This window comes from Gossypium hirsutum, chromosome D04 (assembly GCF_007990345.1).
Source record: "Gossypium hirsutum isolate 1008001.06 chromosome D04, Gossypium_hirsutum_v2.1, whole genome shotgun sequence".
Classification (NCBI taxonomy): Eukaryota; Viridiplantae; Streptophyta; class Magnoliopsida; order Malvales; family Malvaceae; genus Gossypium; species Gossypium hirsutum.
The window spans coordinates 7,931,943-7,949,440 of record NC_053440.1 but is presented as its reverse complement, the minus strand read 5'-3'; the positions used below and the strand labels follow the sequence as shown (position 1 = coordinate 7,949,440).

General features: G+C 32.3%; 3 protein-coding genes across 3 annotated transcripts; 2 read left to right on the top strand and 1 right to left on the bottom strand.

Moving 5' to 3' along the window:
* Positions 1-1,131: 1,131 nt before the first annotated feature.
* LOC107937407 (uncharacterized) lies at positions 1,132-2,465 on the top strand. Its single transcript, XM_041091372.1, has 3 exons — positions 1,132-1,160; positions 1,389-1,895; positions 2,014-2,465. Exons 1-3 carry the CDS (start codon positions 1,132-1,134, stop codon positions 2,108-2,110), a joined length of 633 nt encoding a protein of 210 aa, XP_040947306.1. The 3' UTR covers positions 2,111-2,465.
* Positions 2,466-4,783: 2,318 nt separating this feature from the next.
* On the bottom strand, positions 4,784-6,185 carry LOC107937402 (uncharacterized protein At5g19025). The gene has a single exon (XM_041091878.1). It carries the CDS (start codon positions 5,675-5,677, stop codon positions 4,973-4,975), a length of 705 nt encoding a protein of 234 aa, XP_040947812.1. The 5' UTR covers positions 5,678-6,185; the 3' UTR covers positions 4,784-4,972.
* A 973-nt stretch (positions 6,186-7,158) lies between these two features.
* LOC107937406 (probable calcium-binding protein CML46) lies at positions 7,159-8,143 on the top strand. Its single transcript, XM_016870275.2, has one exon. The coding sequence runs from the start codon at positions 7,552-7,554 to the stop codon at positions 8,086-8,088; it is 537 nt and encodes a 178-aa protein (XP_016725764.1). The 5' UTR covers positions 7,159-7,551; the 3' UTR covers positions 8,089-8,143.
* The last annotated feature ends 9,355 nt before the right edge of the window (positions 8,144-17,498 follow it).

Genomic DNA, 17,498 nt, shown 5'->3' with positions numbered 1-17,498 from the left:
AAATCAAAAAAGAAAAAACATTGTCAACTCTCTTCCTCCACAATTATTACCCAACAACACTAGACTGGAAACCCCTTGATATAAAAAGAAAAATAATGCCTTTACTTTCACTTACATCTTACTTTTTTTTGTGTTTTATCTTCGTTTTAGAGAGTGATTTGAAACAGCTTATTATTTTTCTTATTTTAATATCTCATATAAGTTAGTTGATAGGTTATAAAGGACAAAAAATAAAATAAAAAATCTAAATATTTTTTAAATTTTTTGAGTTAAGATTAAATTGATAGATTTTGTAAATATTGAGGGTTAAATTTATTGAATTTTTTAAAATTAGAACTAAAATGACAAATTTTGTAAATATTAAGGGCTACATTTGTTGAACTTTTGTATTTATGATCAAACTGATAGAATGTGTAAGCATTAAAGGACTAATTTTGTTACTAGACCAATAAAAGAACCCACAAAGTAACTAAAATATTTTATTTCGAAAAGTTTAGTAATTAAATAAAAAAAAAGTAATGATTGGGTAATCAAAATAGATCGAAAAGCATAATTGAATAACCATTTTTATAATTTACCTATAAAAAATAATTTTTAACATGAATTTAACATTACACGTCACTATTTAACGGATAAAATATAACAATAGGATTAATTTGCACATCTAAAACTTTATCCAGATTTAAACAAATATATTCAAATTTTCATATTGTATTAAATGTTAGTGGAAACCTTTAAAAGTGATATCATTCATTATCTTTATTTATTTTTATCAATCATCCATTTTCCTAATCAACATAAAAGACAAAATATCCATTTAACCACGTGACATAATTCACATTTAATTTTTAATGAGCTTCGCACACATCAAATTTTAAATTTTTTTGGAAAAAATTATCATATCCATATACTTTATATTTAATATATTTAAAATTACTTGATTAATTTCTTCAAATTTTAATCGAGACTTGACTCCTAATTTTTTTTTTTCAAAACCAATATTTTCAATCAATTTTCTTTAAATTCTTTTAAAGATGCTTATTTGTTTTTATTTTTCAACGTAAAGATGAATTTTGTTCAAAAAATATGATATATATTTATAAAGTGTTTATATTAATATTAATAAAGGTAATGGATGAAAATGTTATAAAAAATCAAAGGTAATTAATGCGTTCATGGATCAAAATGCAACATTGATAAAAAAAATTATAAATCATTATTGAATTTCACCCTCTATTTTATATTTTATATATATATTGATGCTATTTGAGTGTTTTAATCTAGTCGAAGCTAATAATGTTAAAAATGTACATTTGAGTGTTTTTGTTTACGCAAGGTTTTTGGCAAAAGCAAGATCAAACCTTCCTCACCTAAGCTTGCTTTAAAAGGTACCTAGAGCATGACTTAGACACTCTCCTCAACAGCAATAGCCTTACTAGCTTTGTCAGCTTTGTGAAGCTTTATATAAGGAAAGTGGTGCTCGAGTTCTATGCCAATTTGTTGAGGAGCGTCACTGATGACCAGAGTGAATTCTACAAAAAAGTGTTTGTTCGAGGGAGATGGTACAATTTCAATCCTACTCTGATCAGGAAAGTGCTCAACTGCTACTGCCAGAACATGGTGGAGTTGGAGGAATCATTGGACATAATAGCCTCCATCATTACCAACAATGTCCATCTCACTTGGCTTGATAAGATTCGAGCCTCATCCCTGACCACTGTCTATGCTGCCTTGTTTGTCATTACTACAAGGAATTGGTTGCCCAATAGCCAAAGGGATGCAGTAAGTAAGAAAGTTGCAGTGTTGATTAGAAAGGTTGTTAAGATGGTGGAGTTTGACCTAAGCCAGTTGGTCTTTGATGAAGTGGTCAGGCACGCAAAGAAAGTACATGCAAGGTATATTCTCCCCTTTCCTTCTCTTATATTTCAAGTTTTTATTTCTCAAAATCCCAGACTTGTAAGAGCCACTAAACAACATGAGCGAGTTTTTCCTTCGTTCAAATTCTCTCCATAGTGGCTTGAGGGAAAACACATCTCAACTGATCCAACAAACCAGCATGATGAGGTATCTAAAGTGGCAGTTGAAATGCCTACTTTCGCAGGCACTTTGAGGAACCCTGTTGGATGTAACAGGATAACGATTGATCACCTGTCCTCTTCCATTGAATCTCATAATCGAGTCATTATCAAGTTACGCACAGAAATTCAAGTTATCTAACATATTAGAGAGAGTGAGATAGCTTTGCGCAATGATCTATTAACTCACCCTAAGGAGTAAAGAGTTTGGCACATAGTTTAAACAAAAAAGGGAGTAGAGTTAGAGAGGATTGGAAGTTGGTACTGCTGCTAATGTTGTCATTGATTTTTATCTATTTTTTATTATCCCCATTTCAATTTTCTTTTTCTCCTGGTTGTAAAACAAACTTATGAATATTATCAGTGGATTGATATGACTTACATTGCTACACTTTACATTGCTATGCTTTCGGAGTTTTTTTCTGAACCAAACTAATCAGTATTCTTGCTTCTTTATTTTAGGGGACTTAAGTGTAGAGAGTAGAGTAGATAATTTTAATTTGTTTATGATGATGATTTTGTTGAAACATACCCTTCTACAGGACTAGTATTGAGTAGCACAATGATCTTCCATATTAGTCAATATTGAATTCTGATTTTAGGGGCGTTTTGATTCCTTCAAAAAAAATAAAATCAAACATGATTACGAGGAATGACATCTATGTTGATCATTACTTCTCCTCAAAGGAAAAAAGAAAGTCCACACCCTTGCATAAGGGAGTAGTGTTGCTTGAATTGTAACTTTATGACCGAGGGTCACTATTCTTCTCTCTTTATTTTCAAAAAAGATATTAACTCAAAGGAGATACAGTCCCACCACAAATCTACTTTAACAAGAGAGTTAAGAATTTATTTGAGCTGAGCTTTTTGTTTAAAGGGATAATATATAATTTGACCCTAAACTTGTTCATTTATACCTCTAATTGATCCTTAAATTTGTTTGCCACGTGAGAGGCTGCCATGTGGTAACATAGGATTGATTAGCAATGTTACATCAACACTAACTAACAGTATTAATGCGGGGAAACAAACCTGCTGAAGGAATACAAGTTCAAGGATCAACTAGGTACAAATGAACAAGTTTAGGGGCCAAATTATATATTATCCCGATTAAAAAATTATATTTATGCTTGCCATGTGGCATTTTGAGTGGCTGTCGCATGGCACCATTGAATTGGCTAGTAATGTCACATCAACACAAACTAACAGTGTTTGTGTGAATGTATCAACTTGATTGATGAAATACAAGTTCAGGAACTTACTAGGTCCAAAAATAAATTTAAAAACCAAGTACAAATGGACAAATTCAGGGGGGCAAATTATATATTATCCCTTGTTAAAACAAAAATTGTGGTGAAATGTCATGGATAAAGACATACAATTAAGGTTTACAATCTTTTTCTCTAAAAAGGAATCCTATGATTTGTATATTACAACAATAACGGCCAATTCATGCAAGTAGTAGTGCTTATCCCTTCCCAATCACATCTTCAAAAATATGCTCTATCTTTCAATCCACTCCTTTCTTTCTTTTGCTACTTACACATATTTAACTTCGCATTCAAAGAATACTAGTAAATTACTCCAACACACCGGTATGTTCAAATTGTCTTTAAAGATTTTAATGTAGATCATATCCCCATGCCATGTCCGTATATTTGTCGGACATAAATGCTTTATGAAAGATATAATAGTTGGAGCAACATAATATAGACACAAATAAGAGACTGAACCAATGTTAAACTGACATGCAAAGCAAAATCGGTTTATCCTTAAGTGCTAACAGCTTAAATTCAAGAGAACTAGGTAGAGTAATAATTGTGATGAATCATAAAAAGGGAAGAAACTAGATTACGTTTGCGCTATATCTGCATGCTGTTCATCTTACCTTTTCTTCCTTTAACTGAATATGCTTGAAACAAGGAAAAAGGCACTTTTAGTACTAACTGGTAACGCTTCAGTGACAGAAAAAAGAACAGAAAACATAAGTAAATATAACAATCGACTTTGTTAATATTGAATATGATAAGATATACCACTATCAAATGTACACAACAATAGAACATAGAAAATTCAGCAGAGAATACTAGAAACGCTATCATGCGAGACATATAACCTTCTCGAAATCATCTGGTTCAGGAACTGTATGAGCAATAATTCTCACTACACCAAGTTGATGTAATCTGCAGTACACTACTATGAAGCTGAAAATGTAGGAAATATTACTTGTAAAACAGATTAAAGATTCAAAAGACCTTGTAGTTAAGCCCTAAAGTATGCCCGAGTGAGAGAGCTAATCCCAGACCTTGCTCTTGTTCCACGAACCTGTCTTTGTGAGATGACCCATAGATCAAACTCAGAGTAAGGACTTAGATAATGCTCATTGCCTGCCTAAGGGTTAAAACATCAAATCAGAGTAAGAGGTGGGAGTAACACCTATATGGCTTGGAGGAGCAGAAGTCCCATCCATCGAGGATAAGATCTGAGGAAGCTTGACTTAGAACTCCTTATCGGACTCCTTGTACAAGCCGCATCACGATCAAATAGTTCTCATAACACACCATGAATCAAACAGCTCAACAAAAGCATGAATATCTAATGCCTAAAAGGTCTCAAATTTCAATGATTTATAGCTACACAAAAATAAATTGCAAAACTAAGAACACAAACACATAAGCTTTAAAACATAAATTTCCATAAACTAGCGATGAAATAAACGAAAGGGTTATTATATTCTCCGCTAATAGCCCGACTGTATATAATCCTTACAACTTATTGCTATGAGAAGCTTATTTAAAGACAACATAACTTGAAAAGGCACTCAAACTCCTCTCAGCATTATGAGCTAGTTTCTGTATTAGCTTTAAAATTCATCTATCTAATTGTATCCTTAAACCCTATTTCTTGATCTTTCTTTGCTTCTTCAGTCCCGGAACCTCCAATCTGCCAACGGAACATCCACATTTAGCTCGAAACACAAGCACTGCTCTTCCATTAACCGGTGCCAGCCTCTTTAACTCAGCTTCCAATTCCTTGTGACGATTGTGCAGCAATTGGAGAAGTCCTTTGGAAACACCATCTTTAACCGTAGGGCACAAGTTCTTAACACACTCCTCGGTTTCCAACTGAATATCGAATTCGGTGGCCTTATTGAGCCCTTTACAGTGAGGGTTCCCACATTTTCTAGTTGTACAAAGAAGCAAAATCCAAGCAGCTATTGCAGAACAAGAAAAACCAAGTCCTATGGATCCATATATCATTGGAGATATCATCATTTCATCTCTAACCAAATCATAGGCGGCTTCGATGAATTCAATCACTTTCAGAGATATGCATTTTATAGTTGGAAACAATAAGATTCCAAAAGCAGCAATCACAGCAATTAAGATTACAACATCAACGGCAGCAGATCTTGATCTTTCACAAGAGGGGATTTTTAAACAACTTGGGGGATTGAATACCTTTTGTTTCTTACAAAAATTGCCCTTTGATGACGCTGATTTGCGGTTCATCATGAGATCACTTGAATTCCCAGAATTTGCCATTGGAGAAGCCTGGTCAGCCGAGTTGCAGGCGGAGATTGATCTATGGAAATATACCATTTCAAATCAAACCCTGAAATTTAACTTCAAAGAGAACCCAATAAATCAATTTTTTCCTTCAGCCCTAAACTCCAAATCCAGACCAAACCCACCTCATAAAAACTCAAAAAACAAAGGGAAATAACTTTATTATTTCCAGCTCAACAAGATCAGGTGCTTCAATTAGTATCCAAATGATTAAATCCCTTTTAAAAAAAACACCAAAAAGTTGGGAAATTTTCAATCCTAAATTTAGATTTGAGATTGAATTATTAAAGAGCAAGAGAAGAAGTGGAACTGAATTAAATTAAGAGAGGCCGGCTACGGGAAGAGAAGGAAGTGTCTTTATCACAAAAATTTCTTCGTTTTACACGTTTAAAGAAAAAAATTAAAAATGGAAATTTTTTTTCTGGGCTTGTGATTATTAGCATGGGCTTCAATTTTGCTTCTTCTTCTTCTTCTTCTTCTTCTTCTTCTTTTTAATTTGAAAAAAATTGTGTTTTCAATCATGTGTTGATTATGCCGAAATAAGAAAATAATGTGTTGATGATTTTGTGGGTCATTATTTGGGCTTTGTTCCATCTCTTTTTCCTTTATTTATTTTTATTAAGATATAGTTTTTTATAACTATATTTTGATAAAATTATATTTTTTATTAAAAATTTAAAATGAAAACTTTTTTTCTTGGCTTCTTATTATTTTTATTAAAATAAAATTTTTGTAATTCATAAATATTTTATTTTATAATATATTATTTAAAATAAATATGATTTCGAGTTATTTTTCATAGTGATCTAATTTTATCTTGTTAAAGGAAAATATTGATATTTGGTTTTGGTACTTATTATTGTGTTGTTTAGTCTTTCTTTCAGATTTTGTTGTGGGTTTTTTTTTTTTTTTGTATAATATCTTTACAAAGGCATATCATTACCAATGCATAAAGAAGTTGTGGTGGTTGTGATCGGTTCAAGTCATAGCTTTAAAAATAATCTCTAACGTCTATGATCATTCAGCCTACCAACTAAAAAGGTTGAGATCATGTCTGAATTCATGCTTTATATAAATTTTGTTATTTTTATGTTTTATTGTAGTGTATGTGTGTTTTTCTTTTTCATTTGTCTTATTTTGATTATACCTTTTTAAGACTTGGATGGGATTTTGAAATCTCTTTTTATTGGACCTTAATACTTTTCATGTAATGGTTTCAATCGAGTACTAGAAATAAAAAGTTGAGTCAAATATCGTATCTTACTCAACACCTTCTTCTACGTTCAAAAATCACCACGACATTGACCCTTAACTTAATTGTCTCCACAGAATTAACCATGGAAAACGTAAAGGAGAAAAAATTGACAACTTTTTTATTTCAGTTTTTGAAGTAAATAGTTGAGCCAATCACAAATTATGTGCACGACCTAGAATCCAAATTTAAAGGATCGAATGAAGAAATTTGTCATTTTTAAAAAATCATGTAGAGAAAAAGAAGGATCCAAGAAACTTCAAGGAATAAATAAAACAGCCGCCTATGAACATCCAAGAAACTTCATTGTCCCAACAACAAAAAGTCAAATTCAGAAATTGCAGTTAAACGAGACAGAAGGCAGCAGGTTCTAAGAAACAGAGCAGAGAACTGGAAGCACATAAAGACAAAACAAAGGGTTTTCCATGGTGATGGACAACCGTCATGGGGCTGAACCGTACAGGCAATTTCCCTTTTCAAACCAAACCGCCTCTGAAAACTTTGCAGGGTTTTCCATGCCTTTAAAATACCCCACCCAAGACCTCACAATTCAATCAATTTCATTTCTTTTCTTTTCTCTTCAATATCATTCTTTCAACGTAGAAATATAAACCCATATTCTTTTACCAATTACACAGCCAATCTACTTGTTTCAATGGAAACATCATCTGCAAACTCAAACTCCAATATGATACTGTTGTTCAATGGTTTTTCATGTTATAACACCGTTAAAAGTTATGTCTCAAGATATTGGTCGTTTTCCCCACAATCCCAGACTTCAGATTGGGACCTGAAGAACCAGAAATCTGGGTTTTCAAGCAAGGAAGTTTTATCTGGTGGTGAGAGAATATGCAGAAAAGAAGTGGAGATTTTGATGGGGAACCTGGGGATTTTTTGCAGCCAAGAAAGTGAAGAACAGTTGAATGAATCATACAGTTGTGAGGAGATTTCAAGGTTGTTTGAAAAAGAGCCAAGCTTGGAAGAAGTGAAGCAAGCTTTTGATGTTTTTGATGTGAATAAAGATGGGTTTATTGATGCAGAGGAATTGCAGAGAGTTCTGTGTGTTTTGGGGTTGAAACAAGGTTTAAAGCTGGAAAACTGCAACAACATGATCAATACCTTTGATGAAGATGGTGATGGCAGAATAGATTTTCAGGAATTTGTAAAATTCATGGAGAACAGTTTTTGCTGAATCAGTTTCTTTGTTCTATTTTTTTAAACCATTTAATATTACATATTATTTTATATATAGTTGATTTTGCTTTCTTTTTTTGGGTGTAAATGTGATTAGAAACTGAGAAACTAATAAACCTGAAAACTGGGAAGAAGTTTAGCTGATACTTTCTAATAAAAAAATAGCTTGCAGTTGCAGACATCAACAATTTACAATCAAATCAATGGAAATTATTTATTCAATTGATGCTTCTAGAATCCTAACCTGTGATAAGTATGATGAAACGATATATGAACATTAGAGGAAGCTGTAGACAAGCTAAAAATCTCTTCTTGAACCAACTCCTTAGGAGGGCAATAGTATACCTACGACCAAAGGATTCAGGGTTGAGTTCAAGCCTATGGTAGGTTAAGGATAGAGTCTCAAGAACATCTGCCTTCTGCAACAGATGCTTGTTAAATTCAGTCTCACTTTTATAGCCAAAGAAGTGATGTACCATAATTTTCTTCACATTATCCAGAATTCCAACTGTTGGTTGCCCATCTCCATTGTTTTCAACAAAGAGATGCTCCAAAGCAAAAGGTGGTCTATGCTCACCAGTTTCTTCCCGGAAGGAAGATTTGAACTGCAAATCCATCAACATGTATGAGAATTATTGTTGTAGATCAGGGATTTCAATTGTGGTGTAAGAGATTTACTGAGGGGATGGAGACAGGTGAAACTGTAAAATAACATTGTAATGATCGGGTTGTAGGACATCTCCCCCATGTCATCCTATACCTGACATACACTTGCATCAACAATATTCTCTTTTAATACCGTTTAAATTTGGGAAACACAGAACTCATTTCTATTTCAATGCTTCATGATCAAATTAAGACATAAATAGAGAGCGACGTTGTGACGAGGAGCCATGCGACATCACGATGATGCAATGACGAAACAGGGGAGAAGCATAAATGACGTCACGACGATACCATAGTGGACGTGGTGACGTGTCATGCAATTTTCTCAATTTTCTCCTTTTAGTCAAATTTTGATTATTTGTCCCCGTCGAACTTTGATTAGTATGAATTATTTAACCTACGAATTTGACCTATAAATAGTTCCTTTTATACCATAGAATGATTAACGCATAACAAATTGAAGTATTCAGGGAATTTTGTGTTTAAGTTTTGTGTTTAAGTTTTGAGGTTTTTATTTTCGGGTTTCGGGGTTTCGTCTTTGTACTCTTTGTTTTTGCCGATTTATTGAAATTATCTTTGCTCGTAGTTTTTTATCCTCTTCGGAAGAATTTTCCATGTGAACTTTATGTGTTCAATTTTTTTAATTTATTATTATTATTATTTTTGTTCGTTGCTTACACGGGTTTATCCCCTACGGCAATGAACCAAGAAGTCAATAACTACAATGAGATTACACTATTTTTCCCAACGGACCAAACCAAGCAAATACCTTCAAATTTTCCAATATTTTCCATCCATTATTGTTCACCTCGTGTTCTCTAGCAAGAAACTTTCACATACCAAGAACAAAAGAAGGGCATGAGACTTCAATTAAACAATCAAAAATAATTTAAAACGAAGTAACAAAAATTTAGTGAGAAATATAAACATTTCAGAAAATCAAGAATTCACACCAAGTTGGTTTACATGGGCTAATGATAAAGTCTTGCACACTGTGGTTTCAGCAATGGAAAACAATGAACAGACAGAGATGTTCATCGACTTTAAAACTGGAGGCATCAATTTCTAGATTGAAACCATGGTTATTCATGCATCTAACTACAAGGTTAATATAGAAGCAGGATCTATGAATGTTGATGACCAATAGATTTGAAACCTTAAATAACAGCTAAAATTACAAGTCCAAACTTCAATATAGAGCAAGAAGAGAGTAATTAGAAAGTTACATATAATTTATTGCTACCATTTCTTTCTGCAGCGTAAGACTGCCTCCTCAACCACCACCAAACAAGGTCATTATGTTTCTTTTAGTAATATTGTTAGCCTGAGTTTTTTCTTCATATTTTATTTTAAAATAATCTTCTTCTTGTTTGACTTCATTAATTAATTTGGTTTGCCTTTCATATTCTGTTGTGCAGCTTCCGCTTCTTTTTTATTTAAAACCTTGTAATATACTATTACAAAGTTCTCGTCAAAAACAGTATGATACTCTCGAATTGAAGCACTTATTTATAGTATGGGTAAATTACTATTTTTACTCCTTACTTTTCAATTTTTTAAGTTATTTCATGCATTTTATTTAAATTTATTTCCTTTATAATTTTTTATATGTTGAATATAAATTATCTTTTTGTTTCAAAATTTGCTTCATGGAATTAACCTTTTATGTTATAATATTAAAAATACTAAATTTTAAGCTATTAAGCTTAAAATATAGTTCTAAAAAAATAACACATATTAATAACATTTATCAAATTAAATTTCTATTTTTCAAATATAATAAGAATTAATTATATTTATTGAGTAAAGTAAAGCAAAGATAAATATAAAATTATAAATAAAATCGAATATTAATAATTTTAACTGTTAAGTATGCCTCATATTTCAATCAAATTTGAGAGATAATCTTTCAGTTAAACTCTATTATTTGTTTCAGTTGAACTCTGATTAATTTAGATTATTTTATTATTATTTGGCCTATAAATAGACTCTTTTATAACCTTAAGAAATATATCCATTAAAGATTAGAACTCATAACACTTTTGGAGAATTTTGTGTTTACATGGGTTCTTTATTTTCGGGTTTCGGGGCTTAGATTTTATCTTCATCTTTTGTACTCTTTGTTATTTTACCATTATAATAAAATTATCTTTACCGTAGTTTTTTATCCTCTTTGGAGGAGTTTTTCCATGTTAAATTTGTGTGTTTAATTTCTCAATTTCTTCCACTATTTTTTACTTGTTCATTGCTTAATCGGGTCGATCCCCAACAAGTGGTATAAGAGCTAGTTCAATTTTCATAGATTAGCCCGTTCAAATATGGTAGTAACAAGATTTGACATTGAGAAGTTCAATGGTGTCACAAATTTCAATCTGTGACAAGTTCAAATGATGGCAATTCTAGCTTAGACTGACTTGAAAAAGGTTGTTACCGGGAAAAAGGCTGAGAATCTAAATCAGACAAAATGGGAAGAGCTTGATGAAAAGGCCCTATCTACAATCCAGTTATACCTCGCGAATAGGGTATTGCAAAAGGTATTAATGGAGAAAACCTCATCTGCCTTATGGAAAATGTTAGAAACTCTTTATGCGACTAAATCTCTAACTAACTATTTAGTGTTAAAACAACGTTTATTTACGTTTTGCATGAACAAAGGTGAGCTTTTTAGATATGACATTAGTCAATTTATTATTCTCTTGAATGATTTAAAGAATGTTGAGGTTAAGATTGACGATGAAGATCAGGCTATACTATTATTGTGCTATTTACCCTCTTCATACAAGTCTTTCAGGGAGACTTTGATTTATGGAAGAGACAAACTCTCGTTCAAGCATGTGAAGGGTCATTTGTTGAGTAAGACAAACTCAACAATGAGTTTGGTTTGATAGTAAGGCAGATAAGTAAGCTTCTATTTTGGTAGCATCAAAGAAGCGAGACAAAAGGTGTTACTATTTTAAGAAGTTAGGTCACATCAAAGCAAATTGTTATAGCTGATACTAATTTGACCGATGAAAGTAATGATGATTTCTTGTTAGTGTCAATGAGTGATAGCTCTGAGCTTACGTGTGAGTGGATCCTAGATTCGGGATATTCTTTCCACATGTGTCCCAACAGAGAATGGTTCTCCATATACAGTTTAGTTGAAGGTGGAGTTGTGCGCATGGGAAACGGTTCATCTAGTAAGGTAATCGGTATTGGTACTGTTAAAATTAGGATGCACGATAGGACAATTAGGACACTATCAGATGTCAGGTATGTACCTGATTTACGAAAGAATCTCATCTCCTTGAGTATTTTAGACTCGAAAGGTTGTAGAATCAACATCAAGTCAAGCGGCATTTAGGTGTCTCGTAGGGTTCTCATTTTGTTAAAAGGTAAAAGGACCTACAATATTTATATTTTGGAATGTTCTATAGTGACCGATGAAACTGGACGTCCCTCATTTGTTACGGAGTCGAAGTCAACTCGTTTGAAGCGGAGGCAACTTAGTCATAAGAGGGAAAATGTATGACCGTTTCATTGAAGAGAGGTTCTCTTTTGGATGCAGGTTTTGAAAATTAGGGCAGTACTTTCATGAAAACCAGACCCGAGTTAGTTTTGATTTAGCAGTGCACAAGTTGAAGGCTGGAAGTCTTCCAACTTCTAAGTACAGATTCAGCTCAGTTAATTCCCTACATAGTTCAAGATAGGCCCATGGCAGGCTTTGGCAAAGATTAGGGGTGTGCAAAATTCGGGTAAAACCAAAAAAATTCGGTTAACCGACCGAATTCGGTTAATCGGTCGGTTAACCGAATTTTTTCGATCGGGGGTCGGTTAAGAATTTTTTAAATTTTCAGTTAACGGTTAAATCGGTTCGAAACCGATCAGTTAACCGAATTTTTTTGGTTTAACCGAACTTTGCAAGGTAATGGACCTTAAATTAAACCCAGCCAGCCAGCCCAATTTATTTTCTCTCCTCCAGGCTCCAAGCCCAAGAACCAAACCTTTTCTCAAGAGCACTCAGCAGTACTGGTAACAGGCAACAACACAAAGTCACAAATCAGCCATCGTCGGGTTCTCATTTCTTAATCTCAATCTCAAATTTTCAATCGAATCGGGAAAATCCACCATTTTTGCTATCCATTTCTCTTCCAGCACACCAATACCCAGAGGCCAGGTTTGCTTTCTTCTAATTTCCCTTTGTTTTTTGCCAATTTCTTAAGTTTACATTAGTATGGTTTCTTAAGTCGATTAAACTAATAATATGAGTGAGATTCTCTCCCACATTTTCAATGGGTTTGGGTATGAAAAGCCTTAGCCTAGACCCTCAACACCCATGCTCTAAAGCTACGGTGGTCAAAGAAGAACAACACATTGTTTGCACGATGAATACTTGCGTGTGCTGTTTGAACTTCGAACCTATCCAACATCTACAAATGGTGATGAAAATTTTGAGGCCATACTCAGGTGTTTGCGATTGTATGTTACCGTGAGTAGTGCATTTTTAAGGTTTAATTCTAAATACTGCTCAAGGGCACCTCTTCAGTAGCCGCTTTAGGGTTAATTTTGTGTTCGAACTTCCCCGCCTGTTTGCTTGAGCTAAAAAGAAGGAGAAAGTTAGTGTGTTTTCAGAAATATGGGTTTTGATTGGTTTCTCTGGAAATGGTAGGAAGGGTTGATAGATGAAAAAGGACAGTTGCAATGTTGATTTCAGGGATGGTGTTTTGATAGATGTGGATCTTGCACTAGGAGTCTAGGATTCCTTAGGTTGCATCTCAAGGTCCAGAAGCCGGTGCTTGCTTTTTGTTTGGCTAATGAGAAGGGTCGGGAAAGACCAAGTGCTACCCATGTAAACTCATTGCTTCTAGTTAGTGTTGACACCATTTTTTGGATGGAAAACGGGGTCGACTTGGATTTTGAAAATAAAAACGGGAGTCGCCACCAATCCTTTTTGATAATGTGTGATTGGATCACCTCGAAAAGTGGTTGTTTTTAATAAACGGTTTGATTTTATTAAAACAACAAGTTTGGTCCACGAAATTCAGAAAAACGGGTTCGGGCGTCGGTTACGCACGAGGAAGGATTAGCACCCTCGATACGCCCAAAATTGGTACCTAGTTGATTACTTAATGTCTTAGTGTCAAAAAACTGAAAACTTTAAAGAAATTTAAAAATACGATCCTTGTATTAAAATGTTAAAAATTTTAGGAAAAGAGGGTACGTTTCACGTTAATCGAGAAAGAAAGCATCATATCCAGTAAGTTAGGACACAATGTCTCGAATTCCCGATACGCGAATGAATGTAAAAAAATTACTTATTTAAAATATGTTTAACTATCTCGAATTTAAAAAAGGGGATCAAGTCCAGTAAGTTAAGACTCGATCCTTTCTTAATTTCCGAGATCATTTAAAACTTTGGTTAAAAAAACTCGCGTATTTAGATTTATCGTGAAAATCGAAACCCAGTAAGTTAGGGTACGACCTTCTCGAGTCTAAACATGAAATTTTGTTTATTCAAAAATCATAATTCATACATTGAACGAAAAATAATTTAACGCGTAATAGTAGAAATAAAACACGATGTTAATGCTCGTAACAAAACAATAATGAATTCGATAATGTAAGTATGAATAATACGAGTAACAACAAATAAAAGATAAATAAATAAAAAACGAATTAAACATGCAAAAGAATAAGCAAATAAACTATTCGAATGAAAGTGGGCATAAATAAATAAAAGAAAGTAAACACCACGCGAAATAACGAAACCATAAAAGAAATAAAAATATATAAATACATGTATATATATATTTTAGAATTATGAGAACATAGAAAATATTTAAAAATATGTATACGTATATCTATGTGTAATAAAATATGTAGAAATAGATAGGTATGTGTAAGTATGAAAAATGAAATATAAAAATATATTTATAATAACTTTAAAATGTATGTGTATATGTATTAGGAAAATGTATATATTCACACACAAAAAAAATAAAATAAAATAAAATATGTACACATATATATATTATAAAAAGTATGCGTTTGTATATGTAAATATATAACAAGAATTTTAAGATTAAGAGAGTATAATAATAATAATAATAATACGAAAAAAGAAAAAAAAATAAAGAGAAAAGTAAAAATAAAAAAGGAAAATAGAACTTGTACCAAAAAGGTTTCTTGAATCTGTTTTTTTTTGTTTTTATTTCCCTTGTTAATGTGTTTTTTCCTTACAAAAATCGGAAGAGAAAAATACAACCCCCCTGTTACAAAGGTTTCAATCGGTTTGTATACCGATTTCAAAAAAAACAAAAGTCCCCCCCCCCACTAGATCTGTTTGAATGGCTTTTTAAATAACCATTTTTATAATTTTTCTATTATTTCTACTGCTGTTTTGTCCTTCTTTGCTTGCGTGTTTGGTCTTTGTTTTGCAGGTGTTGCAGGTGCAAGTGGGTGAGGCGACGTGATCGTGGCGGTGCTGGTCAGAGGAGGCGGTGGCAGGGCAAGTGGGCTAGGTGCGGCGGCTAGGGTTAGGGGGCTAGGGTTTTCTTTTGTTTTTTTCTGAAAATGGGTATTGGGTTTTTTAGGTTTTGGGCTGTGGGTTAGTTTGGGCTTGTTTTTGGGTCTGTTTGGGTAGTGGTTAATTGTTTTTGTTTTTTGATTTGGGCCGGATTGGGTTAATATTTTTGGTACTAGGCCCGGGTAAAATTGGGTCTGTACAGTTAGTTTCTGCTTCAACTACTAAGTTTGTTCCACCCTATTATTATAAGAGTAATTTAAGTTACAATACCCTTCCTTGTTTAAGGTTCGAAATCTCAATGGCTTCCTATACTAGTTTCTTCTACCTTTTACTTCATGAATTTGATATCTGGGTTTTAGCATACCACTGAAATGAATCCAAGATTATTGGCAAAAGCTTCCATTTCATCAATCATGACAACCAAGTTAAGCTTATGTTAGGCAACGACTTAATTGTCTCTTGGATGTGGTTTATCATTTCCCTGCAGAATAGAGATAGACACAAAGCTTCCAATAGTTGGTGAGCAGAAATGGAAGATTGAGATATGTTTATTCAATCTACCAGGAGACCTTTACAAGTCCTATATTTCTTTCATCAATACTGCCCATTGGCCCCATATCTTATGCCTTCTTCATATTTTTAATTAGTATGATTTTGGATCAATACTGCCCATTAATTTTAGGTACAATCCAATATCATAAAAAGATTATTGAACTTAAAAAGAAGAGAAAATTAGTTGTCTACCACCTTTCAATTTTCAATTTTCATTTTTATGTAATGTTTTTAATTATGTAGTGGTTCAAAGACTTATGTAATGTTTTTAATTATGTAGTGATTCAAAGACTTATGTAATTTTTTTTAATTATGTAGTGATTCAATTTGGTTAAATCGGTTAAGTCGGTTAATTTTTAACCAAAAATAAAAATCATATGATTTTCGGTTAATTCGGTTAACCGACCAGTTTAACCGAAAAAATTTCAGTTCGGTTAATATTTTTTTAAAATATTCGGTTCGGTTAACGGTTAAAAATTTTTGAAGGTCGGTTAATTCGATTATAGCTATTTCGGGTCGGTTAACCGAATGCACACCCCTAGCAAAGATGGCATTATGGAAATACAAGTCAAGGTGGAGATTTGTTAAGTATGCCTCATATTTCAATCAAATTTGAAAGATAATATTTATTTGTTTCAATCAAACTCTGATTAGTCTAGATTATTTTATTATTATTTAACCTACGAATTTAGCCTATAAATAGTCTCTTTTACAACCTTATAAAATACACTCATTAAAAATTAGAACTCATAACACTTTTGGAGAATTTTGTGTTTATGTTTTAAGGGTTTTTTGTTTTCCGGTTTCGGGGTTTAGTTTTTATCTCCATCTTTTGTACTTTTCATTCTTTTCTCATTATAGTAAAATCATCTTTATCCGTAATTTTTTATCCTCTTTGGAGGGGGTTTTTCACGTTAAATTTGTTTTTTAATTTCTCAATTTCTTCCGCTATTTTTTACTTGTTCATTGCTTAATCAGGTTGATCCCAACATTAATATTAAAACAAATTAATTTCAGAATATATAAAATAAATAACCTACAAAAATTATTAATATTATTATTTAAATTATAATAAATTCATATTAAAATTCAAACCATCATAAATTTTTATATTGTTTTAATATTAAATATTTTTAAGATTAAAGAAAATTAGTTGAATTTTTTTAAAAATATATTGTGACTACATTACTTTTTCAATTTATTAATGGGTTTTTAGGAAATTCATTAATAATTTTAAACAAAAAATTAATGTTATAAAAATATTTTAAAGTTGATATATTCAAAATCGAATATGAATACAAACTAATAATAGTATTATATAAGGTAAATTACATGGATAGTATTATAAAAAAAATTCTCATTTTAGACAAGATAAAATAAAAAGTTTGCAACTTAAGTATTCACGTTATATAGTTCGTTCATTTTAGTCACTCCCTTTAATAACAAAAATCTGATATGGCATTTTTTTGACACATGGACCAATCATTAAAAGCCACATGGCACAACGTGTTGCATACCACTTTAAAAGACTAAAATATAATTTTTCCGATACCAATTATTAACCAAAATAAAAGAAAAAGCAATAATTAAATACTTCAAAAAACCCAAAAGTCATCTTCTTCTTTGATTTTTATTCAAACCAGTAAGGACCTCTTATTATATAGTCACATTTCCTGTTTGACCCG

Bases quoted from the DNA above. Each gene is read 5' to 3' on its own strand.
- LOC107937406 (XM_016870275.2), top strand. From the start codon at position 7,552: ATGGAAACATCATCTGCAAACTCAAACTCCAATATGATACTGTTGTTC.
- LOC107937402 (XM_041091878.1), bottom strand. From the start codon at position 5,677: ATGGTATATTTCCATAGATCAATCTCCGCCTGCAACTCGGCTGACCAG.
- LOC107937407 (XM_041091372.1), top strand. From the start codon at position 1,132: ATGGATGAAAATGTTATAAAAAATCAAAG. The intron at 1,161-1,388 runs GTAATTAATGCG...TTGCTTTAAAAG, and splicing joins AATGTTATAAAAAATCAAAG to GTACCTAGAGCATGACTTAG. The intron at 1,896-2,013 runs GTATATTCTCCC...TTCTCTCCATAG, and splicing joins GCAAAGAAAGTACATGCAAG to TGGCTTGAGGGAAAACACAT.